Source organism: Aulonocara sp. 'chitande type north' Nkhata Bay, linkage group LG10, assembly GCF_057382095.1.
Source record: "Aulonocara sp. 'chitande type north' Nkhata Bay isolate Kocher_YH1m ecotype deep benthic linkage group LG10, A_spYH_male_GT1.1, whole genome shotgun sequence".
Taxonomy (NCBI): domain Eukaryota; kingdom Metazoa; phylum Chordata; class Actinopteri; order Cichliformes; family Cichlidae; genus Aulonocara; species Aulonocara sp. 'chitande type north' Nkhata Bay.
In genome coordinates this window covers 1,272,252-1,299,220 of record NC_141353.1, presented here as the reverse complement: position 1 = coordinate 1,299,220, position 26,969 = coordinate 1,272,252, and the positions used below count along the sequence as shown (strand labels likewise).

Genomic DNA, 26,969 nt, shown 5'->3' with positions numbered 1-26,969 from the left:
TTTTTGAAGTGGAAATAACAGGATGTAGATTTTAGACAACCTCTTTCATTTGGCTCATTCTGATAAGCCTACAAAGGTGTTTGCTGCGTCTTCCTGTCTGCTTTTACCAGTCGTAGCAAACCTCTCTCCCACCCTCGTTCTGCACATCCAGCGCGAACGCTGAAATACGAGCAGCACGAGCCCTTTCATGGTTCAGTGCAGGAGATGCAACTCCATTTGCAGATAGGAATGGACACAATGACAGGTCTGCGAGGCTGTGGCAGCAATGTGATGAATTCAGAGGGGTTTCCTGTACTGGCAGCTGTCATAAATATTTTATGTTCAATCTGAATTGGAAAAAGCAGAGAGGAGACTCGAGAGTCACCCAGAGCCACACGGCACTGGCAGCCGGTCTAACAGACTATAAAGGCCCCGAAATCATAACAGGTGACAAATAATGAGAGTCAACACTGTGAGACACAAAAGCATCACTGCTGTCAGAGATAGGGCTGCTCAATTAATCGAATTTTAATCACGATTACGATCTGGGCTTTCAACGATCATTAAAAATGACTGAGCCGATTATTAGCCCCTCCCTCATGCTTTACTCTCGCGCTGCTCCGTGTGGCAAATCAAGCGCACTGCTCTGCATTTCGAACACGCGTCACAACAATTAAGAGGACCCGAGGGAAGCTCGGAAAGCTCAGCAGAAGTTATTTGGAGAGGAGAGTGACTGCCGTTGGTTGAAAAGAGAGGTAAAAAAAAAAAAAACTTAAGTGGTGTGGAAACATTATGGGTTCAGTCAGACGTGGATCAAGTAGACACAGTGTGTAAACTTTGCTATGGTGTCGTAGCTGCACCACAGAGCAACACTGCAAAGTTCACATTTTTCATTTATTTCTTATATTGCAAACATTTGCACTGTTATCAGTATTTGCACTATTTTATATTATTTTTTAAAGTCATTATTCAATACATTGTTATTCTTAACCCTTTAAAGCCGGTCAGAGCAGCATGCTCGTTTTGTGTAACTATTTTTAAATCCCTGTAGAACCTGAACGCTAAGCTAGCACAATCAATTTTTTTCCATATGAAACCAGAGGAGTTGTACTTACATCTGATGCCATCAGCTTGTCCTCGGTCACGGTTTCCTTCCACATATAGCTTTGCAAAAATTGCACAAAAAGAGCTTGCAGGAACAAAAGCATAATATTCCAGAAACACGCTTTGCCGATCCGATCAGCTGTTCTTAACACTTCCCACATTGAACAAGACGTCAACGTGAACTATCGCAAGTGACGTCATTTTTGCGGAAAATTTAGTTTTTTACTTGTAGGCCTTAGAACTCGAATTGCACAGCTGGAAATAGTTTATTTTGATGCACATGCACATTCTTTGCAAATTTGCATCATAGGATTGTTTTTTGTTTTTCCTGCAGTATATAAAAATTGCTGTATCTCCAAAATAAAACTATGAAGACACTCAAAATAAATTTCCTGTTGTTGTAAACTATTTTTTGCAACTTTTTTGTATTTAAAGTTTTGAGGGATAAACCTCTTAAATTTCTCCAAGTAGAAATATATGTAAAAACAAAAACGATTTTCAATTTTTTTGTAGTTTATTGCACTTTTTTGCAATTAATGTAATTACTATGGACTTAATGCATACATATTATTAAAATATGGGCTATAACAGTTGTATTGATGTATAGCAACTTGAAATGCTCCCACAAATGGCACTACAGCATGTAAAAAAATAATATAAGCTCTGGCGGACGAAATAAATATCGTCAAATAATCGTGATCTCAATTTCAGTGAAAATAATCGTGATTATCATTTTTGCCATAATCGAGCAGCCCTAGTCAGAGACTCAGGTTTAAGCTGCTTTCTTTCACATTTCAAGACACACGCGCACGCATGCACGCGCACGCATGCACGCGCACACAGAGCTAGCTTGATTTTATGCAAAGCTAACTAGTACAGGCAATTATGTATGCAGCCATTTCCTCAGGATACGTGACTTTGTTAACTTCAACTAATAAAATACACCAAGCAGCGAAAGCTGTTGTGGCCCCAGAGGCAGGACTTTCCTGACATGTGAGGCTCAATTTATGCTTCAGCAGGAAATTTACATTCTAACCTGAGATGTAACTGCAAATCCCTTTGAAACCACGCGACTAACCTTCAGCATTGGTTCAGACTTGCAGCTCTGCAGAAATGTAGCCACACATCGCGCTGACCCAGCCTGCAGCTGCTGTGATTGGCCAGCTCAGTACCTGTTCAGTAGTTCCTGTATGTGTCCAGTTACAGAAGTGGAGCTGGCACCACATATGATACACTGGTACACAATGACATGATAATTAACACACACCGCACCAGCATCAAGGATAAATTCCACCGACGAGTGGACGACTGCTACAAAGACGCCCCACAGAAATGTAAATCAGCCATAATTCGGTAAATCAGTCGTTACACACTAGATGCAAAACTGTTTTTGATAGTAACAACATGCACTTTAAACAGATTCATTAGCTTCCATTGTTTGTAACAGTTAACCTTTGTGCTCTTCTCCATTCGCACTGAATGTACCAGACGTGAAGCAGCAGCAGCCGTGTGCATCACTGCAGGTTTGCTGCTCACTCGTATGTCCCTGAAGCTCCGGGAAGAAGACAACGAAGCAGGTCGTTTGCAACCTGAAGGTTTCTGTAAAACAGCACGACGAGCCTTTACCGTGCCTACACAAATGTGAAACCACAGAGCGTAAAAGTGGGGTCTTTGAGGCCGAGGCTCGACATACAGTGCACACACGGGTCACATGTTTAGCTGCTCCCAGGCTGACCCTACGTCTCCTCTGGTGCATTCAGCAACACGACGCAGGCCTGAAAGCACGTCGTGTCCATCTAATCTGATAAAATTGCTTCTTTTTTCCTGCCCCAACACTCCAACATATTATCACAGCACACGTGGACCAGTCCAGACTACATTTCAGGGACAAAGCTGGAACACTGTCGCACTCACACACCGCCTGTAATAACAGACGCACCATCCTACAGGATGTGCTGGTGGTGTCTACTTTTGACAACTGCTGTCATGAGCAGGACAAGCTGCCGTCTGTCAGCGTGCACCTCACTCCCTGCTATGATGCCACCTGTCACACCCAAATTCAGAAACCCACTATCCCAAATCAGAAGCTGTAGATGGCAGGAGAAAAGACTGCATGTGGCCAGGAGGTGGTTAGCACCTAGCTTCATGTCTTTAATGAACCTCACACTGGTACTGCTGCGCTGTGAAAGGAAACGTCACATATTTACACTGAAGCTGAAAGGCGATAACAATCTCACCTGGGAGTCAGATATGGACACCCGTTTACTCTCCACAGTAGGCCTGCGAGGGGAGATGTGCGTCCTCTCCTGCAAAGACAGCTTCCTCCCAGTCAGGTGAGGCCGCGTCGGAAGAGGCCGCTTGGCCTGAGCCACGTCCTGCTGGGAGCCACCGTTCTTCGCGCCGCTGGCGGCTGAGCCATCCGAGTCTTTTGTTGTCATGGCGGCCATGATGTCTGTGAGACCGCTGGTCTGCGTAGAAGAGTTCGGGTCCAGCCTCTCACAGCCAGCGTCACGGCTCATAGCCATGATGGCTCAAGACGTGGGAGCTGTGGAGAAGCAGGTGGCAGGGAGAGGAACAGGCCAGTGCCCACCAGCATCAATGTGGCCTGGGCCAGCGTGCAACGCTCAGGGTCTCAGCGGCTGGAAAGACAGAGACGGGAAAAAGACTGAGCTCAGTGAGATGCACTATGCATGCACCTGGTTTGCTTTAAGGATGATTCACTCTCCAATTTATCTCTGCTAAATGAATCTTCAATCTGTTTATTCGCCAATATGCTGCAGAGAGGAGTTAATAAAAATGCATCTCCATAAGCATTTGCAAGGAACTATAAGCATTTGTCACATCACATGTTCATATATTCAGAACAGGAATCCACGTTCTACCTTTGACTTCTACCTGCAGACTGTTGTCTGTTAAACACATTCAGATCTGCACGACAGGTCAACACTAAACGGACTGCTGCCCCTCACACCCACATTCACACGAGCACCTCCAAGTGCTTTCAGTCTAGCACTCACACTCCGATGGATGCGTGCGTGAGCGTCTTGGGGGTCGGTGTGTTGCCACAGGGACACTCTGGCCTAGCAGAAGCCCTGCTCTGCCTCCTGAGCTGCAGCCAGCCCCGTGTGGTTGGTTCAGCTTGTTGACCTTATCCACAAATTAAGAGCTACAATGAATTGATACCAAATGCAAATTCATTTATGAAACAATATGGAAACTGGCCATAAACAATCCAAAGGCTTTAATTCTAAATGGTTAATGAAGCATTGTTGAGCCTCTTGAATTAACGATGAAAGTCTACATGCTAGTCCCTTTTTGGCTGCTGAAAACTTTAGAAACAAGCCTTCTCACAGTCTTAGTAAAGGGAGCCGGATTATCAAAGATTTCGGAGGCTGCTGAAGGTTTGCACGAAACACGGCTGCAAAAAAAACGCTTAAACGTAATCAGTCAGTTCAAAGAGGAAATGTCATCTCTGCGTGGGCGGGCGGGCGGCCTGGTGGTTCATGAGCCTACAAATTCAAATTAATGTCTTCATTAGAAAACCCAACCCTGTTAGTGAAAAGCCTTATTATGCTTCATGCTTTCAGTCAGATGCATGTAGGCGGACCCAGGCAAAAAATGCAAACAGACAAAAAGACAGACAAAAAAAAGACTGAATGCTTTGTGTGCATAACCACACATTTTAGTGCAATTTGTTTACTTTGCGTTTCCTCTTTCATCTCTAATCAAAGTCTCACCATTAGCAGCAAACAGAAAATAGCTCCCCAGTACACCCAGCTCAGGTTTTGTTCTGCGCCTAGCCCGGCCATCGAAGCTAAAGGGCACGTAGCCGTCAAACACCATCTATGAACAGCAGGAATCAAGAGTGCTTTCATCCTAAATGGACCACCTGGGTCTGTATGTGTGCTGTGAAAAGACACAGTATGAGGAAGTCACATCTGAGGTGTTGAGTAAATGGGCCGTGTAATGCTATTCCTGAAGTGTGTCAGGAAGGTAGAAGCTTCATAGTCAAAAATAACACCATGTTCCAGTTTGTCCAGGTGTGTCTTACTGGTTCCTGTCATCCCACTGCCAGGTCTCAGTTTCAGCCGCTCAGCACTAACGCATAAATTAGCGGGATGGCAGCATCACTTTGTTGGTTCATCACTTTGGTTCAGACCCTGTGGTCTTTTTTACCACGGGACTGATGCGGCGCTTTTGCATCAAATAGAAGCTATTAGCTACCGAGCTGACAGTGCTAACGTCTATTCAATGCAGCTTTATTTACAAAGCGCCAGGTGCTTTATATTGTAAGGTACCCAACCACCATATGACCCCTATGAGCAGCACTTTGGCGACAGTGGGAAGGAAAAACTCCCTTTTAACAGGAAGAAACCTCCGGCAGAACCAGGCTCAGGGAGGGGCGGGGCCATCTGCTGTGATTGGTTGGGGTGAGAGAAGGAAGACAGGATGAAGACATGCTGTGGAAAGACAGTTGTGCACATACAAGACTTGTTTAAATTTCAGAGATGTTACACTAGTTCATTTCCTGTTTGTCAGGGTTTGCGACACGCGTCCTAAAGCAGTTTTAGCTACTGCAGCAACCTGAGGGCTTGATGACACGTCAGCACGACGTGACCACACGAACATCATTCACAGGTAATGGGATTAGTTTTTGAATGCCTTATTCCATCTTTATACTCCGGGGATTGGAAAGCATCCTTAACTAACCTGCTAATTCATCACAATTCAGGGAAAGTGAGACGATCGCAGCCGGTCTCCAAAGAAAACAACCCGACCGGAACATTTTGGGAGTCATGTTTGGGAAAGTAATTTTTCCCTGCAGCACCAGTACAGTACACTGGATCCTAGGGACCCCCTACGTGGACTCCTCTGTAACAGTCACTATTCATGCAAAAGTATGAATGTCAATGACGTCTATATCGATTTAGCATGTGTGAGGACCACTTTGCACATTAGAATTTACCCTCTTCTATTTGCATATTTCCAATGCTGATTATTCATGCTATGTAAATTGCAAGTACTGGATAAGAAAAAACAACCTTTAAACTGGCAGCAGAGATGGGAGACGCATTGTGTGCCTCCTGACTCATTTGAGAAAAACAAAAAGGATCTGTCATATTTTGCTTATTTCTTATCGCAGCCAGTGATTATGTGTCTCTTGAAACGGGTTCTTTCCACTGCAGCAGCATTCAACACGCTGCATGTGTGAGCCTGGCAGAAGTGGGAGGCAGAGGAGAAGCAGTGGTCTGGTTATTCATTTTAGCTGCACTGCGACTTATTTGTTCACAGAGGCAGGTAACCGCACATTTCCGTAACGCAGGACAATATGCTGTTAGGTTTAATATTTCCTCTCATTCATCTCAACAGATAAATGCTTAAGAGGACAGGTTCTCCTCTTCACAGCACAGCTGTGAGACGCTGTGACTGCCACACTGACAGGTCGAGGTTCCTACATATTATTTAATTTTTTCAATTTCATCTTTCTGAATATTGCAAATTCTTTCTCTCTGGTACAAGAAAATCCGATCTCTCCTGCATGATCAAGCCACAAAGACGGACACAGCTAAAGTTGAACCCCAGGAAGCAAACGAGACATGTCTATATACTGCAGGTATAGAGTTACTGTAAGATGTGGGGAAGAAGAATGACATATCTGGTTCTGCTGCATCAGTTTCTATTGTTTTAATACTGAGAGCAACAATGTAGGAACGACATGCTGAAAATTCTCCTTCAAAGCGTGATGTCACAAAGCGGCGTGGACACTGTCCAGTCCAAATAAAGAAATTCAGGCCGATCTCTTTGGTCATGGCTTCAAAACTTTGTCTTTTGTTGCTTAGCGCAAGAGCTTCACAGCTGGCCGCAGTGCTCAAAGACAGCCTGGGACCAGATTCTGACCAGAAGTTTTGGATCAGCATCTCCCAACCAATAGGAATGCACCATGAAATGAGGTACTGATTACCACTAAACCAGCTATTATTGTGAAAACTGTGCAAAGCGTGCAGTTTGTAAATCCTTCAGTAAAGAAAGTCAAACTGCAGCAGCGACTCTGATGACGTCGCAGAGCTCACATCGTGAACATGGAAACGATGCATGTAGGAGCGTGCATGCAGCACAGCCGATGCAAACCTGTTTGCTAGAGTCAGGTTTCAGTTTGTTGTAATAAAATACTCCCGTTAGTGAAATTTCAGCATGTAGGTGATTTCAAGGGTGGGAAAAGATTTAGAAATGGAGCCTTTGATTTTTGTTTGGCACAGCTGAAGTCTGCTGCAAGCCACAGAGAGGTGGTTGATTTCTGCTACTAAGGGCTGGACGGATGATTGTTTCCAGTGTAACGTTTGTCAAATCTCACTGTGCATGTAAACATGGCAGCTTGTTAACAGTTACAGGGTCGTTCCATCTCAAATCATTCGTTTTCTTCAGTTTACATAAAAATGTTACGTCCAGCGTTTGGACGTATATAAGGTCAAATACTCTTCTGTCAGCATCCAGTTTCCTGTTACGTGTACTATATTTAAATTTCACAATGTCGAACATGTTTTAAAATGAAATTCTTCATCAGAAAAATGAAGAAAAACTACATTGACATTACAGTTTCCTAATCATAATAGTTTAATTATAGAAAATGACTTTGTTAATAATTTCATATATACAGCAACATGAAAACAACATGTGTACCATGTTCTGCAGAGATCAATGCTTTCATTCAAAGCTCTGCTGCAGATGCAAATGTTAATGTTTAAAGCTCAAACAGTATCTTTGTCATCAGGTAAACAATTATAGGAAAAACAGACAGAAACCAGAAAGAAGCTTGAGATCCTCTGCAAAGGTTTTAAAGCCTTCTTTCATTTCAGTTTAGACTGAAAGCAGCTTCAGCAGAGCCAGTTACAGCAGGAAGGAGACGGCTGAACAAATGAATCCATTTGGCTTCCATTAGCAAACCACTTTCACCCTTAACCTGCCTTCAATTTGTCTCCTGTGCCATTCGTGTAGACGGCAAACACAGACATCAAGGCCAAAGTCAAAATAAAATCCTGCATTCAAAGAAAGAGAAGACAGCGTGTGGAGCAAACTAAGGCATCCAAGGAGCTGCTCACATGTTGTTTTTCATGTACTGGGTCTGCTATTTCCCCCTCTTTACCTCATCTGAGGTCTCTGTGGAGTGCAGGGACACAGCATGGTCCCTGTCCAGCAGGCTGCTTTCTGAAAAACACACTTTTACACATACAGTAGAACTCACAATATACAAGAAGACAGTGAGAACAGGGGCCATGGCTCGGGTTTCAAGTCTCGGAGCACTGATCGATCACTCTGTTCTACAGTAAAACCTCGGTTAACACGTCAGGATAAAACGCAAATGTAACTGGGGGACAATCTTTCAATCTTTTTCGCCTTGTTTGGCATTTGCATCACTCATTAACGGCTTGATTTTACGCGCACCGCTGTGTTTGCTGCGTCCATGCGGTGGTATGGTGAGAAACAAAGAGCACATACAGTAATGATGGAACATAAAGTGTAACTGCAAGCCTGCAACATAACAAGAGGAAGCAAAACTAGATGGAAGCAACAGTTTTTAACATGACCGGGGACGGCTCGCTGTTGGAGCCTCCAATGGACATTAAAGGGACGGCAGTGTGCTGTTGGAGTTAAGCCAATATAAATATATATATAAGCATCTGTATAGGCTGGTGCACTGAGACCGAGTAACACAGTCTGCAGCAGGCTTGTAGCACAAAGCTCATTTAGCAAGCTTTAGCATGACTAAGCACGACTGTGGCCGTGACTTGTGGGCTGACTAAGATATTATTTATCTTTGGTCAACACAGTTCTTTCTGTTGCAGCGCAGCAAACACGTTCTCTTTGCTGCAGCAGTTTTGTGCTCCTGCTGTGGCCTCGGGACTGGAACTGGCTGTAACTAAACTAACAACAAAGTCGGTTCTCTGATTAGAACAATTGAAACGGGCTTTGGCTTATCTCAGACTGTGAATTACAAGTTGACTCTTTGAACTTTGGTGCCTCCTGCGCTCACAGAGCTGAGAGCAGCGTGCACATCAGACTGCTGCATCTTTGTATATGCTGCTGCTTTGGATCCTGCTACATGCTATTAGCATCTGGTCCTAATCAAAGTTGAGATCAGTGCTAGGAGGAGCGTTACACTAGCCTGAGCTCATTGTCAACGTTCACACCATTAAAAAGCATTCAAAGCTGATTAAAAGACAAATGTCAGTAATAACTGGGTGTCTAATTAAAAGGGCACTGAAATCAAATTAACTTCATTTGTAAAATGAAATCACTAAATGGACAATTTGAGCACATTAGTGTCACAGTTAGCCATCAGTGCCAAGCTGCTGACATAAATATCATGAAGACCACGCCTGTGGCAAGATTTTGTCTTAATTTGTGACCAATTTAGTGTCGAGTCAATTTCAAACAGCAACAATGTTGTGCTCCTCATCCAGGACTGGGAACAGTGAGCGGGAAGAAACTGACTTTATGTGGTTCGGTCGTAAGAAAATCTCTATTAGTACCATTATTTTACTCAGTGAGAATCTTGTTACAAGAAAACACATTTTTACTCCAGGGTTTTAACTGCCACGAGGCCTTATCCCATGTTTAATAGAAGGCCGCAATAAGTACAAATCAATACATTCATCTACTTAACATCAAATGAGTACAACTCATATTACACTAAAGAGGTTCTTCCCTTGCTGCTCTACTATCCATGAGCCTACAGGCTGATCAGGTATTCTCCTGTCACATTTCATCTGCCTCAAATGAAGGACGGGTGGATAACATCAACATATCACCCTATTAGAGCACTTCGCTCTCGCTCTGCAGGCCTACTTGTTGTTCCTAGAGTATTTAAAAGTAGAATGGGAGGCAGAGCCTTCAGTTTTCAGGCCCCTCTTCTGTGGAACCAGCTTCCAGTTTGGATTCAGGAGACAGACACTATCTCTACTTTCAAGATTAGGCTTCAAACTTTCCTTTCTCCTAAAGGCTGCTGGGGGATTCCCATGATGCACTGGGTGTTTCTTCTTCACTCACTGTGTTAACAGACCTCTCTGCATTGAATCATATCTGTTATTAACCTCTGTCTCTCTTCCACAGCATGTCTTTATCCTGTCTTCCTTCTCTCACCCCAACCAATCACAGCAGATGGCCCCGCCCCTCCCTGAGCCTGGTTCTGCTGGAGGTTTCTTCCTGTTAAAAGGGAGTTTTTCCTTCCCACTGTCGCCAAAGTGCTTGCTCATAGGGGGTCATATGATTGTTGGGTTTTTCTCTGTATGTATTGTTGTCCCTTACAATATAAAGCACCCTGAGGTCTCTGGCTGGTGAACTGGCTGCTACTGATGAATCTTTGAGCAAGCCTATGGCACAGTGTGGATTTTACATAGTTTCTGTGTCTACACGCGCGCACGCGCACACACACACACACTTTGTTTTTTGAAAAAGCATCAGGGGATACTTTGGTTGCTCTCTAAACAAAAGGAATTTGGCTTTTTTGGCTTTTCCCATGTTCCACTTTTTGTGCAACTAGAAGTTGGTGGTGACAGTCTAATCATCGGAACTGATCTGCATCAACTGACACTGCAGCAGCTTAAGGGCCTCTGGAAACAGCAAGAGTACTTTGTAATCAGCCAACAACTGTGGGCACATTTAAGGGATATTCTCATCTCTATGACTGATGAATGTATTTGATGTCAAACACGACTTATTCTTGGGGGACAACAGCTAATGATGACAGTTTCCTACACGTCTCAGAGTCAGCAGTACTCTGCAAACCACAGCTCCAAATGCTGCAATGAGCCACCCCACTCCCCCCTGAGAAACTGTGACCTGATGAAAACTTCAATGATTACAGTTTGTAAATAAAAAAATAAAGTGTACATTTAGGCATGAATTAAAACCAGTGAAAGCACCAAAGGGCTGTGAGGTTTGTGTGTGGGGACTGAAATAGGGGTGGGTTTTTAATAATCGATTCATCGATTAAAATTGATTCTGGCTTGGATAACGTAAAATCGATTCATTAAAAATGAATCGATTTTTTAATATAAATTTATTTTGTCCGAAATGCCAGAATCTCTGGTGACATCTCACAAAATTTCAAGAACCACCAAACAGTAAATGAGAGCAGGTACAGGGATTCTGCACATAGACTTAAACACACAGCGCGACCCGCGGATCAGAATCAGTTAGATGTCGCCTTTCTCACAGTCGGGGCTGAAAGCCGACAGCTCGCTGATCCGGGTCCGCGCTTTGTGTTCACGCCCTTTATGCGCTGATTCTAAAGCTGTTAGTTTGATCTCTCTCCAAACAATATTGACCGAACCAGCAGCAAAAGAAGATCCAAACGCTTCACATAAACATCGTCATGAATTCACTCTTTTACTGTTTTGCTCAGGCTGACCAGTGGCACAACCTACGAGCTGGTGACCTACTTTTAGAAAGCGTTAGCACAGGCTTGAGTCCAGCGGAGACGGCAGGTTAATACAGAAGACAAACTGAGTGTTATCCATCTCTTGCAGACTCTTAAAATTCCCACTTACGGCTCTCAAGAGGATCCTGGTAATCTGTGATGATTTGAACCCGCAGAGGATTAATGTGTTGCTGCAGAATGAGAAGCCATCCATCCTTCCCATTGAGAGTGATACACTAAATCCCCCAAAGAGCCACAATATCCCGGTGATCTCTATCCATTCTCATTGCTGCTGGAACCCTGTGGTCAGGTGGAAGGGACGCTGCTGTGTCAGCTGATGCACAGTGGCTGGTGAGGCTGCAGCTTACAGTCAATAACGCATAAGACATGAGCAAGAGATAACCTAAATTCAGAAGTGTATATTGCCACCTCTGCCTGATATGCTTTTACTCCTTCACCTGCTGCTAAAACGGCTTCAGACCATTCAAGTCATGGACTGCTACAGCCTGGAAGGACCCGAACCCAAATCCCCAGTGCCAGGACGATCACAGGAAAACCCTTCCTGACAGCAGGTCGGCTGTTTCGGGGACAGCAGTGATCATATGACCTGTATCACTATGAGATAATCAGCAGTTACAATATACGGCAACGTTATTCACTTACTTTTATCAGTTTATGCACTCTGTAATACAATGTTAGACTGCCCAACAGCAATGTCCAGCAAGACTAGCAGCAGTATGTCTGAAAGTAAGAAAGGTTTCTGTTCACAAGTTTATTTTGTTTTCCCAAAAAATTCAGGAAGCTTGTAAATGAATTATGCAACGTGTAAATACGTCTATTAGGTGGATGCAAAGCAAACTCACAAGAATCGTAGTTTCTGGGTTACAAAGCTTTTAATAAAATAAATCATCAAGTTAACCTCGAAGACCACATTTGAATGGATTCTTAACACGAGCCCACTCTGCACCATTGTAACAGGAATCATTCAACATTTTTAAGCTTTCGTGTTTGCAGACAGAATGTCACACACACACACACACACACACACACACACACACACACACACACACACAGGTGAAAAGGAAACTGTTAGTCCACGTTTAACCAAAGTCAGGGAAGGGAGACTCGCACGCACCGACACGCACACTTGGTTGGACAGGCTACCAAAACAACACAAAAGCTGAAATTAGAAACACAATAAAACACAAACAAAATGCTATTTGATTCTCAGCTAATAAAACTTTGCTGGATGTTTTCGTAGACTTACATGATGTCAGTCTGGCCATGTCTGGCTACGCTGCTAGCAAGGCCAAAAATGTGCATTAAAATGATGACAGTAATCTGATTCACCCACAACTACAGGCTCCTGTTCCCTTAGAGCAAAGCATATAGCTAGACACTGACATTTCCATTTGGCAGAAAGGTTATCGTGCTTGTGCTGTGAATGGCTGTCAGGTGTGTAAATTTCATATGCGGCAGCCTGTAAGAGGTCTTGTGCAGGCTTGATGTTCTGAGATGAGACAGCGGCGCATTAAGTGAAGACAGTGTTCTCCTTACACGGCACACGGTCGCATCGATACGGTTTCACGCGCACGTGTGTCTTTACGGTCTAATGAGCATGACAGTGTGAACGGGTGGAGATTACAGGCGTCTCAGTGACAACATGACTTAACGTTCATGGCCTCCAACTGTGGATAATGATCTAATAAATGCAATTAGCTGCACATTACACTTGACATGTAACGGAGAGTAACGGTCGTTCCAGCCTGTGACCAGGTTTGGCTTTCTCTGCCAATAAGCTCCTTTGTGAAATGCATTTCAGAGAATTCTCGCTGGGGGAAAAAAGACATTTTTCCAAGCTTATATGGCCTTCACAGGATTGTAAGCATCGTAACAAAGGCAATTGTTCAGCTGTTATCTCTTTGGAACAGATTTCTTAATGTGCATTTGATGTGTGAAGAAAAAAAAGACGACCCCAGCTGGCCTGAAGATCCTTACAGGAACAAGTGGGTATGTTCTTTGTGTGGGGAAAGGTCACAGGCAGAGGCCTGCGACGGCAGCGCCACGAGCAAGCTGCTGATATCAGACAGGAAGCAAACGTTTAGCCCTCGATGACTTAATCATGGCGCGCCCAGAGAGGGTCTTTACAACATTTTTCAGTCTTTGTGGAAAACTGGCAGATAACACACATTATTTAAAAGACAAGAAATGACAAATCAAAGTCACCAAAGACACAGTTGTATGGTATGAACTCGAAACCTAGAAGAACCATCTGCAACGATTTCAACAATGAATCCTTTAAGTGGTAGTTTTGGGCAAACATACCTGAAGTGTTTCAGCTTCATATCTTTATAAACTGAATCTGTCAGCAGGTTACAGCTGCCACTGAAACACACACAGCCACTGTAATTAGGAAACCTCGCAGTGGAAAAAAGGAACTGGCAATATACATAAAAACAACATTTTAGAAGACTTTCTTTTTTACATTTGCTGATGGCAATCAGTGATGACTCCATCGTGCCAGCCACATCCTTCATCCCACTGATATCAGAGCCAGTTTATTCTCGAGAAATGTAAGAAACCCTATGGGTTGTAAGCCTTTCTCTTCCTTTTTAAGTAACGTTAGCAGCAGCATTGAAAAGTCTGCTATTCTCTACCCTTATGCCAGCTACAAAGAGAAATTTTGATGCAGTAGCCTGGAGAGAGGAGCTGAGGTTGGTCAATTCTCTGCAACTCTCACAAAAATAGGCTTCCCTCTGCCGGTGTCAGCTGGCCCAGGGTTACATGCTGCTCCTCCTCCAGGTTTTCATCAAAAGATTACCAGCTCTTTCATGTAGGTCCATCGTTCCTGCAGAATTATATTTATACAGCAGTACAGCAAAAGCACCAGAGCAGGAAAAAGTAGAGAGCATCATATAGAGAAGTTGAAGAGCAGCGTACTGTCAGAGGAGATCTTAAGCTGCCTTGTTAGAACTCGGCTGAAATCACAACTGTGATGGCCATGGGAATCGATTCCTCCACCTGCAATGCCCCCACCTCCACTGCTGTCTGCACAGATAATTTACAGCAGCAGGAAAGGTGTATACTTCTTCTGTAATGTGTTCATTTGTGATTTTGATGTTGTCATGCTGTGAGATACATTACAATATTTTCCACACTATAAGGCGCACTTAAAATCCTTTATTTTTCTCAAAAATCGTCAGTGCGCCTTATGTGTGAATTCTGGTTGTGCTCACTGACCTCGAACCGGTTTTATGTGCTACACGGCGCTCAAAGATCTGACAAAAATGTTTTAGTACGACTTTGCTAAGCTAGGAAGCCGCACCGCGTGATGGATTGTTGGAACATCACGGCTGTAGTCAGGAGCCTCGCAGAGGAATCTGGGTCCTAAACTCAGTCTGTTTCAGGTCCCAAAGTCAAACGAACACTGCAGCATCACTGAGAGTTAAAAAATGTCTAAATCCTTTCATCTTTAATAAAATCATCAGTGTTGCTGCTTTACCAGGTGTAACAAGTTTAACATCCAGGCATCCATGAAAACAGAATTTATTACACTTAACAGAGTTGGAAGTTAGCAGGAAGTTAGCTCGCTAGCTTCCACCTAAACATGATATAGCATGTTCTGACTGAGAGGTTTCTGAAAGAATTCAAACGTACAGCTCTGTTATCACTTCCAACATAAATGAAGACAGAAAACTAAACAGCAGTGACGTTTGTAGGGTTACTGAAGTTGGGCTAGCTGGTATATAATGATGTGCTACGTGATCGCTAGCGACACAGCTATGTTAGCATAAACACAGTGAAGCTGGAGGATGAACGCTAACTTTTTTTCCACTCGATAAAAGTTAACGTGAAGGTTCCTGATGGTTAGAGACAAATGCAATCGCATGGCAGGATGCTGTAAACCATAGGTGTCAAACTCTGGCCCGCAGCCTAATTACATTTGGCCCCTGCAAAACGTATTTGAGTCCATAAGGAAAGATTCATTCTTATATCTGGAGGAAGATTTTTTTTTTTCAATAAATATTAATGTTAGCCCGCGACTTTGTTCCAGTTTTGAATTTTGGCCCACTGTGTATTTGAGTTTGACACCCCTGCTGTAAACGGACCAAACTTCAGTCAGGAGAACAACTGAGATAATCCATCCACAATACCAGGTTAGTCATTCATATACTGCAACAACATGGGAATAGATCAGCTGCAGAGGATTCAGCATTAATGAATCAATGGTACAGAAGTGGAGGAAGCAAGAAGAATGAGTTGAGGAAAGTTTGACTTATCTGGCTGTTTGGTTTTGTTTAATGCGCCTTATGGTCCGAAAAATACGGTAACTGTAAACCAAGTACTGCATCTTGGTGGAAGGGAGAATTACAGTATACAATTTATCTCACGGTGGATATGAATGTCTGAACCAAACTTCTGTGCAACCGTCGATTAGCAAACACTCAAATCCTCAGCAAGGCAGGAATAATTAAAGGAATGAATACAGCCCAGTCTTCACCGGTGTGGTGGACGGACTGACTGACATTGCTATCCCACGAGCCACAGTGATAGCATGACCAGAAGCATGTGCAAATGACACTATTACTTAATTTGAAAGATTGAAAATCAGATTACAGTTACTACACATTGGGACCGTGTATCTTAATATACTGTGCTATCGCTAATGATCAGGGACTGCAAAGCAGGCACTTCCATCTATATCGACATGGAACCAATCCATTTATTTAGGAGCTGAAGCATGCCAAACACCCCCTGTTTAGTGCAAAACATACCTGGTCCCAAGTCCACCCATGTATCACTTGAAAATTGATGTAAACAAAGACAATACCATCTGTTTAAGCCCGTCTCATTACTACTACATGTTTCACATAGCTGCCACATGTAGGTTGGGTGACAGAACCTTCTGCCAGTGTGTGGGCATTCACTTGAAATAACTTGAGATATGCATTAACTATTTTTATCTTTGTACCATTTCACTTTAAACGAGTATCTCCCTGTGTACTGTCAGGCCCTCTTTAAGGAAATGAAGTGAGCTAAAAATATGGAACAGGTGGTGAGTGCTCAGAGCAGGTAAGGCTAAACCCAAAGGTGTTCGCTGTGACCAGTGCTGCAGAGGGAAAGCCGATGTCGGGGTTTGCAGGGGAGTTTTCAGCATAGATCAGCGTCTCCAGAGGGCAGGCACACACTCAACCACACATTTATTTCAGTTAGCTCCCCGGCCCTGGGACCGTGCGAGAGAACGACGTTAGCAGGACATGAATACAGACACAACTTACAGGGATTTAAGAGCTACTTGTGTTATTTTTCTAGGAAACAAATTTATTGCATTGCTGTCATACTGCCAGTCTGACAACAACGTGTCTTTCTAAGAGTACTACTATATCGAACCGTATGGATTTCTGTAAAATCACAATGTGGTTACGCAGCCAAAGCTTCAGGAAAGCCACAGAAACATACTAATCAATACTTTAATTTTGGCCGTCTTAAGATGTGCCGCTGTCTCTCATACACAGACTAATGAGAACGAGCGAGAAGTGCCAGTGGGGTGGAGTACAGGCTAGCACTTGGATGAGGTTAACTGAGAGATCTGAGGACCCCCGGAGTCCTTACTGATCGTGCTTTGAATGATAAAGGCCAATATGCAGATATAGCTGCGTGCCAGGTGCAGAATGAACTAATGAGGATTCACTTTCTACACCTCTCGCCTCTAAAAAGTAAAATAACACAACTTGCTACCTGCACCTAAAGTTTCACAATTATCTTTCTGTTAGGTTGGCTGACATTTAAAATGTCATCTGGAGGATAAAGCAAAAAGGGGGGGGGGGGGGGGGGTCTCTTTACCTCACCCACCCTTTTATTCAGTGTTAGCTGTGTTTGGTTCTCTGACTGACTCTGTGCAGACCATCATGATCTGAGCAGCCCAGCTCGGCACACAAGAATGTAGCTCAGGCTGCCTGTAAGTTTGTGCTTGATGTCATCATTCACTGATTTTGAGCACTTATCCTAAATATGGAGATTCCTCGTTTTTAATCTAATTAGTTTGTGTGACAAACTGCAAACCCAGCAAGTACCAAGCTGTGGGCTGGAGCTACTCTGTTTTAGCATATAAAGATGCATATGGAACGATTTGTTTTTCAATATGATTGAATACTTCAATTTGACCAAACCAAACAATACTGCAGCATACACAGTTAGGTATAGAGAGTAAAAGTAAAGATGTTTTTCACTGCTAGTTTAGCCTAAACATGGAGTCTGAGAGCACTGACTTACTTTTTGTGGAGGAACTGCAGTCATTAGTGTTTCCATGTTGGCTTCATTGTTCAGACTTGTAAGTTGAATCTTCAATATATGAATTAGCAGGATATAGACCACGCCCTGCGTTGTACCGCGCTGATAAGTGACCAATATCCAGAAAGCACCATCAACAGGAACAGGAAACAATACATAAAACAGAGCGGGACACAGACTCGTCTTAACCTGCTTTAACTCGGTCATCTCAGCCCTGTTGGAGAGCTCACCTGTTACAATTACTTCATGCGTCTATTCATCCTACACCGCTAGAGTCGTTCTGACAGAGTGAAACTCTGCAACATTACACCGGGAGCTTCTACAAAGGAGGCAGAATCACTACAGCGAGTACAGCTGCTGCTCGCTCCTCACAGCTGTAACATGAAAGCCTGCGAGACATCAAATAAAGCGCTCTTTGGCGTGGATACAAATAGGCCTGAGCGTCACTCTCCAGACTGGAAAACACACTTGAGATGCACGTAATGAGTTGTCTTATATCTCTGGTGAGGAAGACTACTGTCACTATCTGTGACAGTATTTATACAGCTCCATCTCCTGCAAAATGACTCATTATGGCTGATGTCTCCTAAAAGACCCAACAACCCAAGAACAAAGGCTGTGTGTAACTGAACTTCTTCGTGTATTACATAGAGGCTTTATTTGAATATCAAAGCATCAAATCCCAAGAATAATGTCTCACCAGTCCAGGTCAAAGGTCAGGCACAGATTTCCATTTGGATCCAAATCTGTGAACCTTCATGGCTGACACACACAAACATGTAGAGGTGTAGCTCATCTCCACCTGATGATGATCACCGGGCTCTCTTACAGTGAGCAGCAGACACACCACCATGCAAACAAACAGAAAGGCCTTGATTTGATCAAACGATGCTACTTGAAGCTCTACAGACACTTAATGACCACAAAAGATCCAAAATGACGAGCTGCAGGGTCAAGTGGTCGTCATCTCCAACCAGCTGCGAGCAGTCACAGAGCGACGCAGAACGATGTTCAGGCCTTTATGTAAATCTTTTTAAGATTTATTTAAAACACTAATGGTAACACACACACACACACACACACACACACACACACACACATACACAAAAAATACATATCTCTTTCTCCTCCCAGCCTCATGCAAGTAATTTCCCAGAGGGGCTGAAGGAGCTGGGAGCTGTTGACATGTCCTCCTTTTTAGTCACTGAGCTGTGTCTCTGCTATGGTTCCAGTTTAAGCCATCGGCACCTTCAGTGGGGAAAAAAGCAGGGTGCAAGGAAAACCGAAGCAATCCATGCAAAAGCAAATAATGAAATAAGATCTTGTTTTAATCAAAGTATATCTGCAATATGCTTCTAAACAAACAACTCTTGGCAATGCATGGCTCATTTTTGGGCACATCACTTGACAAAGACCAAAATGCAGCCATCACCTGTGCACATGTTTTGTTCAAACTGGAGAACCATTTAAAAAGCTGTTTCCAGCTTCCATTCCTGGGATCCAGTGCAAAAAGTGCTGCATAGAAAAACAAACACTAAATAAGCCCAAAAGAGGGAAGCTGAGCTGCTCAGGAACCAAACTCGCAATACGTCAGCACCGCTGCAACAGAGCCTCCGGCCAGTTCAGCTGAAGTCACTTTAGTTACTGTGCCTGCGGGGATTCAAGTCATCATAGTGTCGACCAAGCCAAACAGAAACTGGTTTTCTCTGCGCTGAGTAAACACCATGCCTGACTAATTGTTTAGGCTGGGGTTAGGAAGGAAGTCAGAGACGACTCTGCAACTATTTGTGTCATTCAGCCACTCGCTGATTGTTTTTCCAAGGTGTACCACCGAATGAGTCTGTTCATTTGGAAGCTATCCTTCAAGCGACTTCAAAAATTCAGGTGCGTGCCTCAAAGCGTGAGAGCAAACAGTCCTTCTCCGGGCAAGCCGAGTGGCTCCCTGCTGTTAGGGATAAGATCTCAGAACAAGCCTTATGAGCTGGTACGACAGTCACACCGAGTGCAGGCAGGTCAAAATGAATGTGTCTAGAAAGCCCAGTCTCTGTGTAGCTCAAAGTTCCTCAGCTCTGGTTGAGTAGATGATTTCCCACCTCATAATTTGTCAATGCAAAGTGTTCTGCGCTCCAGTTGGAAGCTCCTTCAATCACACCCAACAAAACTGGGAGAAGTTTAACTCTGAGCTACAGGTGAGATTGAAATCTTTTAATGATCTTAAAATGAGATCTTCTGACAGTGGGGTCCTGTCTCATCCACGCAGACGTGCCCTGCTGAGCACCGTTCGTTGCAACTATATCATTAACCGCAGGACAAAGTTCACATTTAGTCAGCTTGTCCTTTCAATGACATTTGAATTCTAACATATGATCCTCGTATTTGAGAGGCTGCAAGCAGTGAAATTTAGTCCTTAAATTCCACAAATGAGGACTTCAAACTCACACGTGTTCATTTCGAGGATTCATCTTCTGCTGGCTCTCTAATCAATAAATAATTACAGCTTGTGGCTCACAGAGGGAAATCTGTGATCGCATGAGACATACCAGTGTGGAACTGGGCTAAAACCGGGCCCTCCACAGTAACCCTGGAATCTAAGTTTCTGGTTTGCACAGTTAGATTCTTGACAAACGTCGTGTGTCTGGTGCAAGGCCACATCATGTTCTGCCAGGTGCGTGACATAAATAAGCGGCACGTCACGCAACGTTGCGTTTCGGTGCAGCTTCCAGCTCGAGGGCGCAAAAGCGCTTAAAATTCAGTGCAACAAACTGCAGTGACCCACGCGAGCGATCCACTGAACATCATTAAAACACGGTCAGAAAGCACGTGCGGGGAGCTCCATCTGCATTGCACAACAACACCAGCGTACCTGTGTTACACCACGGCGACTGCCCTGAAACCCGACGGGAACACACCACGCGAGGATTTAGAGGAAAAAGTTTCACTTACCCACAAAACAGAAAAAGAGCGCTGGTGCGTGCTCGAGCCCCGGATTCAGAGGGTTGTCCCGCTCGGACGCGCGGTGCCTGTTCGAGTCGCTCTCTTCGCTGCCTTTTGTTCACAGACGGGCACCTCGTCGGGCTTCTGCGTGTGGCTGCTGACCCGAGGTGTGTCCCGTGTTTTGCACCATCGTTTCCGGAAAGCACGGGCGGACCAGCCTACACTCGCCTCGGTTTGTTTACAGTGCAGCCACAGAGTAGTGAAGACACCCCGCGGCAGATCGCGCACACAAACACACACGCAGCCCTGCAGCTGACTGCTGCTGCACCACTGCAATGGGAGCACAGCAGCAAAGGGGCTGACCACAGACACTTTGACACACTCTGACTGCTGTGTAGCACGTCCACAGCACGCCGAGCGCCCCCCTAACTTTTTGTTATTCGACGAGGAATGAAAGCACGGGTCCTAAGATCCGCCCTGTTCCCGCAGCGTGGCCAGTCGGTGCCGACGGCCGTGGAAAACTCCGATACTGGCGCTACTGGTCACTATTCACCTCACACAAAGCAGCCAGACTCCTGGCGTTATAGAATAACGTGTGTCCCGGATTAGATCACCGGGTTTATAAGCACAGATGTGGAGCTGCCATAATCATCCATCCATCTAACACTGTGTGTACAGCAGTGTGATTAGCGCCTCTGCTGGCCATCCTGCTTCGTTTCCCCAGAAACAAAATTCAGGGAAGGTCTGACTCATTAGTGGAGATAAGAGAAGCAGTCGGTGAAACAGTCTAATTGCTGGCCCACATTTTCCACCGGATGCTGGTAAAACATCCAGCTCTTCGCATTTCTTTGGCTGATTCTATGAAATAAATGCCTCCCTATCACTAAGAGCACTTCAGTGAACAGCAGGTGATCAGCTGAAGGACTGGATGCTCTCAGGCTCTGTGTCCGGGTTTTTACCGGATGTTTTCCCCATTTCTTAAGGACGTGGCTTGCAGACACTGTTAAAGAGGGTTTTTTAAGGTTTGCCACTTCTTCTTTTTCTTCCTCTACTTGTCCAGTTTCCTCAACTAAAAAAAAAGACGCACTGCACACAGTGGTGAACTATGTCAAGTTTTCAGTTAATATAGGCTGACCAACCGTCCTCTTTCCCCCGGACATGTCCTCTTTTCACGTTCTGTCCGTGGGGATTTTCGAGACTGATAAAAATGTCCAGAGGACCCGTGTGTGACGTCATCCCCAAACTTGCTTTGTGGGCGCGTGCTCTGCGCTCACAGACAGCGCACAGGAACGCGCCAAATGATGTTTAAACGACCCCAAAGCGCAAGTCCTTCTTTCACTGCAAAAGAAATTTCCCTCCTAACGACCATAGCTGACATGGCCATCGGGCATACCGGTATAAACGGTATAAACAATGAAAGGTGGTGGATTGGCCAGATGCTCGCCGATGTATAAAAATAACTCAGAAATACTTTTCTTTATTCTCATTTAAAATGTTTCACTTTTGATAAATAATCATCTGAAAGTTTTTATCTGATGTAAAATGTATAGAAATCACACATATACCAACAAGACTGTACATCACTGTCACCACAGCGGGTTAGGGTTATGGCTTTCATACCTGGGGGGCCGGTCTCTAGTCAAAATGCCCGGAACGATTTTATGTTTCTTTAAGAAAGTTCTTCATGAGTGAGCCAAGTTTTCTCTTTTTTGGAAATCAAAATATGGCCGCCCTACGTTAATAGCTGTTAGAAATGATCTTGTTTATGCAAACATACTCTTCGTGCCTGTTAACTGTGATGGTTGGCATTATCACTGGTTCATCCACTGAGTCTTACGCCTTTTGTACAATTCTGAAGTCAGTGTTAAGTGGATTAACAAACAACAGTAAGAACAACTGAAGAGCTTCAGCTCAGCATTAAAGAACTTACACGTCTGGCTCCTTGGAAGCAAAATATTAAAAAATGAGTTGGCTCAGTACTGCAATAGCATCGAATGGTCTCAAGGAGGTCAGGTGGCCAGTGGAAGAAGAGAGAGATGGTGTGTGATGTAGCACAATGCAGCTACCAGTAGGGAAATATTAGAAAGAAATAGTAAAATGTCATATGTGCATTTTATGTCCCATAAGATACTCCATATAATTGTTATGTAATGTCAAAAATAGTAGGGGTGAAGTATTAGTGCAGTAATAAAATCATTCCTAATATTTTGGTAAAAATTATATGGAGCATGTTATGAGGCATGAAATGTGCATCTGGCATAAGCACTCAGAGCCCAGCTGACCTTCCTGTTGAGACTCAAGGTGTTTAGAAAGCTTAGCATCACTGTGTAATACAGACTTTGAAAAGGTTTATTAAATGAAACACTTTGCAGTTGCTTCCTATGTGCACCCAGTGATCCTCCTAGTCACAGATAACGCCATAATCAATATATCTAATTATGTGCACTGCTGGCAGGGCAAAGCTCAGCCTTCCATCGAATTGGTATCAGGCCTTTTGCTGCAGTGGATCCATCATGTCCTCTAAGACACGTTTAAGCTGACGTAAGTCTTCATTTAATAGCAGTACTGGTAGGGAAATGCACAAGAGGGTTCAACTCAGCAGGAAACATTATTTTTGTGTTTGCTCGCGTTCATCTTTTTGTCGTTGTACCTCCAAAGGAAACACTAACAGGCAGCTTTTTTAGAGCATTTACAAACCAGGTCAGGTCCGACAAGGAACTAAACACAGCTGAAACTAATCAAGGACAGCAAGAAAGGGGGAAGTAAAACAAGGAACAAGACACAGGCGACGACTGCTAACAAAATAAAACAGGAAGTAACACAACAAAAGAAAACTAACATAGAGACAGGGACTTAACAAGAAGACACACGGGGGAGCAGGACAAAGTGAAACTCACGGAGTTAAAACAAAAACAGAAGCTAGACTGTAATACGTAGCAAAACTACACTGACAAAGTAACCATAAAGAAACCAGTCGAGAAATCTCTGCTACACAAAGAGAGTACACAGGAAACGCTTACAAAAACCCAGGATCCACGACACAGACTGCAGAAAACACAATTAAAAAATACATGACGTTAACAATTCTAAATAATCTTTAGTCCTGTCTTTGCAGTTGTGATGCAGACGTGCGCGTGGCTACAGTGCTGTGTGAACTTGAACCAGCAGGACTTTATCGTAAACCTGTCACACATCTGCTGTTGGTGATATCAAACGAGTACGCTCCACAGCAAAGAGGAACATTTCTGGATGGCTTATGAATTAATATGTTTAAGTCTAATGCCAAATACTGCACATACTGTGTGCCGTATGCGTGCCGTACACCCTATATTACAGTCAAAGAGTCTGAATGTAAGAACATCTATTTTTGAAGAACCTTTGATTACATGATCATAAAAGAGCTGTGGTGAGTGTCAGCGTGCCTGAGCTCACGGAGCTGGATTGGAGCATGGAATAAACAACATTTACACCTTTCTCCTTCTTAAAAAGCCCAGAGTGATGACACACGTATTTAAAAGACAAAGTGAAACTTTTGCACATCCGTCATTCAAGCGAGACACCAAAGTGGTGTAGCACAAAGTCAAACACACGTTTGAGGAGGACTTTAAATATTTATTATCTCAGTGGAGACACCTCGCTCAGGCTGAAACGTGTCAGTCTGATGAATGGATGTTTAGTTTACTGCAGTCTGCAGTAGGAATCTGTGTGACGTAGTTTGGCATCAGGAGGTGCGATGCTGGCGCCAACTTCACACTTTTATTTCATATCATCACTAAAATTCTTCATGAAGACACTCCATCAGGCAGCTTAAAGTCAGCTGTTTCTGCTAACTACCTACTAATAGATGAACACACAGTACAAACATCACCTCTGTGTTTGTCTTCACACATCACCAGATGTGTCCGAGTTGTGTGACAGCAGCGATGGAAGACGCTGCACGCCGTCATGGCTGACTACAGTCTCACGAGATGTGCACGGCACAATTAATGATTGTGATTTAAACATCTGCAGCAAGCATGAAGATGGATCACAGCAGATTAACAACATGCAGGCCCGGGTGGATGCGAGTCATTCTTTGGGATCGCAATCCTCATGATGGACTTTCTGGGCGTATCCCATCTCTCTCCAGTGTCAGTGGCAATAATCCCAGGGTTAACTGAGCTCACATGTAGCAGAGTCACATGTCCTGAATTTGCAAAATCTGTATTTGCAGTCGGCACATACATTTGACCAGGCTCTTCGTTTTGATAAAGATATTTTAATAGTTGTTTCATTTAGGAAATGTTACCCGTGTTTCACACAGTCAGACTACTGTAAGTCACTGTAAGGCGTTTTTGGTCCAAGTTACAGCTGTGGGGCTGCTTACTAAGTGTTCTCATCTGACACCTTTTTTGTCATCTTTGCACATCTGTTCCCATGAAGTTCAGACTTCAGTTTAACATCTTGGTGATCACTTTCAGGGCTCTGATCGGTCAAACACCTGCTTACACTATAGCAAACTCTTAGACCGGGGGTGTCCAACTCCAGGCCTCGAGGGCCGGTGTCCTGCAGGTTTTAGATCTCACCCTGGGTCAACACACCTGAATCAAATGATTAGTTTATTACCAGGCCTCTGGAGAACTTCAAGACATGTTGAGGAGGCAATTTAGCCATTTAAATCAGCTGTGTTGGATCAAGGACACGTCTAAAACCTGCAGGACTCCGGCCCTCGAGGCCTGCAGTTGGACACCTGTGTCTTAGAGCCACAGCTAACATGCAGGTCACTGAAATCTTTTGACCAAACCAGCTGTTGTTCTCTGTTCACTGGCTGAAAACTAAAGGAGAAAGTGTGTGTGATGATGGTGTCCGCACTATGAGACCTGTGAGCAGCTCAAGCTTTATTCGCACAGGCTCACTTTTGACTAGTGGATACTGTTTCCTTTTAATATTTGTGTTTTTATTGGTCGACTGTGGTGAAGCACTTTGTGAGCCTCATCTAGAAAATTGCTATAAAAATAAATGTTACTTACATGTATAAGATAGTAAATGCTAAACCTAAATAAAATCCACACTATAAATATGAACGTCACACTAGCACAGAAGCTTAACGTGTAGTTAAGAATTCATTTTTGCACGATGAGAATAAATCAAAACTTTTAGCTATTTTATACATGAATTGGTTAGTTCTTGGTTAGTTCAGTGATTGATGGGATTTACTGCAGGTAATATAAATGCATGGAGTCAGACAGTGTTAGAGGGCTAAAGTAAAATCAACACCATATGTTTTTCATCATCATCATCTTTATTTATAAAGCACTTTAAAAACAAACAGCTGACACACAGTACTGTACATAAATAATACTATCACATAAGACATAAATAAAAGCCAAATAAAAATAATTATTATTAATTCGTTAGTTAATAAATGATTAAATTATTATTATTTTAAAATAGTTTCAATTAAAAGCCACAAATTGTTACACCTGAGAAGCTGGAACTATTAAAACTAAACAGATATTAATTGTCAGTTCATTTTCCAATCTCTTATGTTTTCAGTGCAGAATCTTAAACGATCTTTAAACTGCAGCCGGCTGTATCGTACAGTACATTGGAGGCTTCTGAGTTGTAAAGCTGCAGTAAGTGGTGCACATGTGCCACAGCCTCTGAGCTCTTCACTTCTCTGTCACAGCCGCGTGGAAGTTCACAGCAAGTTAATTTGGTTTCTTGGCAACAGCTCCAGCCTCACAGCACAACACGGGCTGACACCATGGGATAAGGGGCACAATGTCCTCGCAGCGCAATCGCTCCTCAAATTTCAAGTCTTTCCCAGCCATTCCTGTTTTTTAGAGCCTGCTGGACTGTGAGCAGCATCTGCTTGTTTTCAAATGAGTCATGGTGCAAATCGGCCGCAGCACAGCCTTGTATGTGCATAACAGGACTGAGCGTATGAAACGAGTTCAAAGAAGGCATGTGGCATGACCAGATCATTATCAAAGGTCAGGGATCCCTGCTTGAGTCGGAGCTTGTTTAGCCTTAGCGATTTATTTATTTTTTCTTGTCTTGCATGGTTGCATTTGAACAAATATGGTCTTTTTCACAAAGACATAATCGTTGGAAACAGCTTCACACAAAAAAGAAAAAAGTGTGTGAGTCAGTTGGACATTGAAGTAGAATAATATTTAATTTCATCCTTCTTTCTGCTGATGCTTTACAAGTTAGCCTCAGGGGTGCTGTTATTTCACCTGCTTTTTCTTTCATAGACATT

General features: G+C 43.6%; 1 protein-coding gene across 2 annotated transcripts in view; it reads right to left on the bottom strand.

Annotated features, from left to right (window-relative positions):
• camkk1a (calcium/calmodulin-dependent protein kinase kinase 1, alpha a) overlaps positions 1–21,373 on the bottom strand; it is a 52,527-nt gene extending 31,154 nt beyond the window's left edge. The window contains exons 1-2 of one of the 2 annotated variants that reach the window (XM_086307726.1): positions 20,735–21,373; positions 3,321–3,722 (exon numbers count right to left, since the gene is read on the bottom strand). In XM_086307726.1, the coding sequence (XP_086163852.1) occupies positions 3,321–3,608 (288 nt within the window). In that variant the 5' untranslated portion in view covers positions 3,609–3,722; positions 20,735–21,373. The remainder of the gene's footprint in view (positions 1–3,320; positions 3,723–20,734) is intronic. The other variant, XM_086307727.1, reaches the window with a different exon arrangement.
• Positions 21,374–26,969: the final 5,596 nt, after the last annotated feature.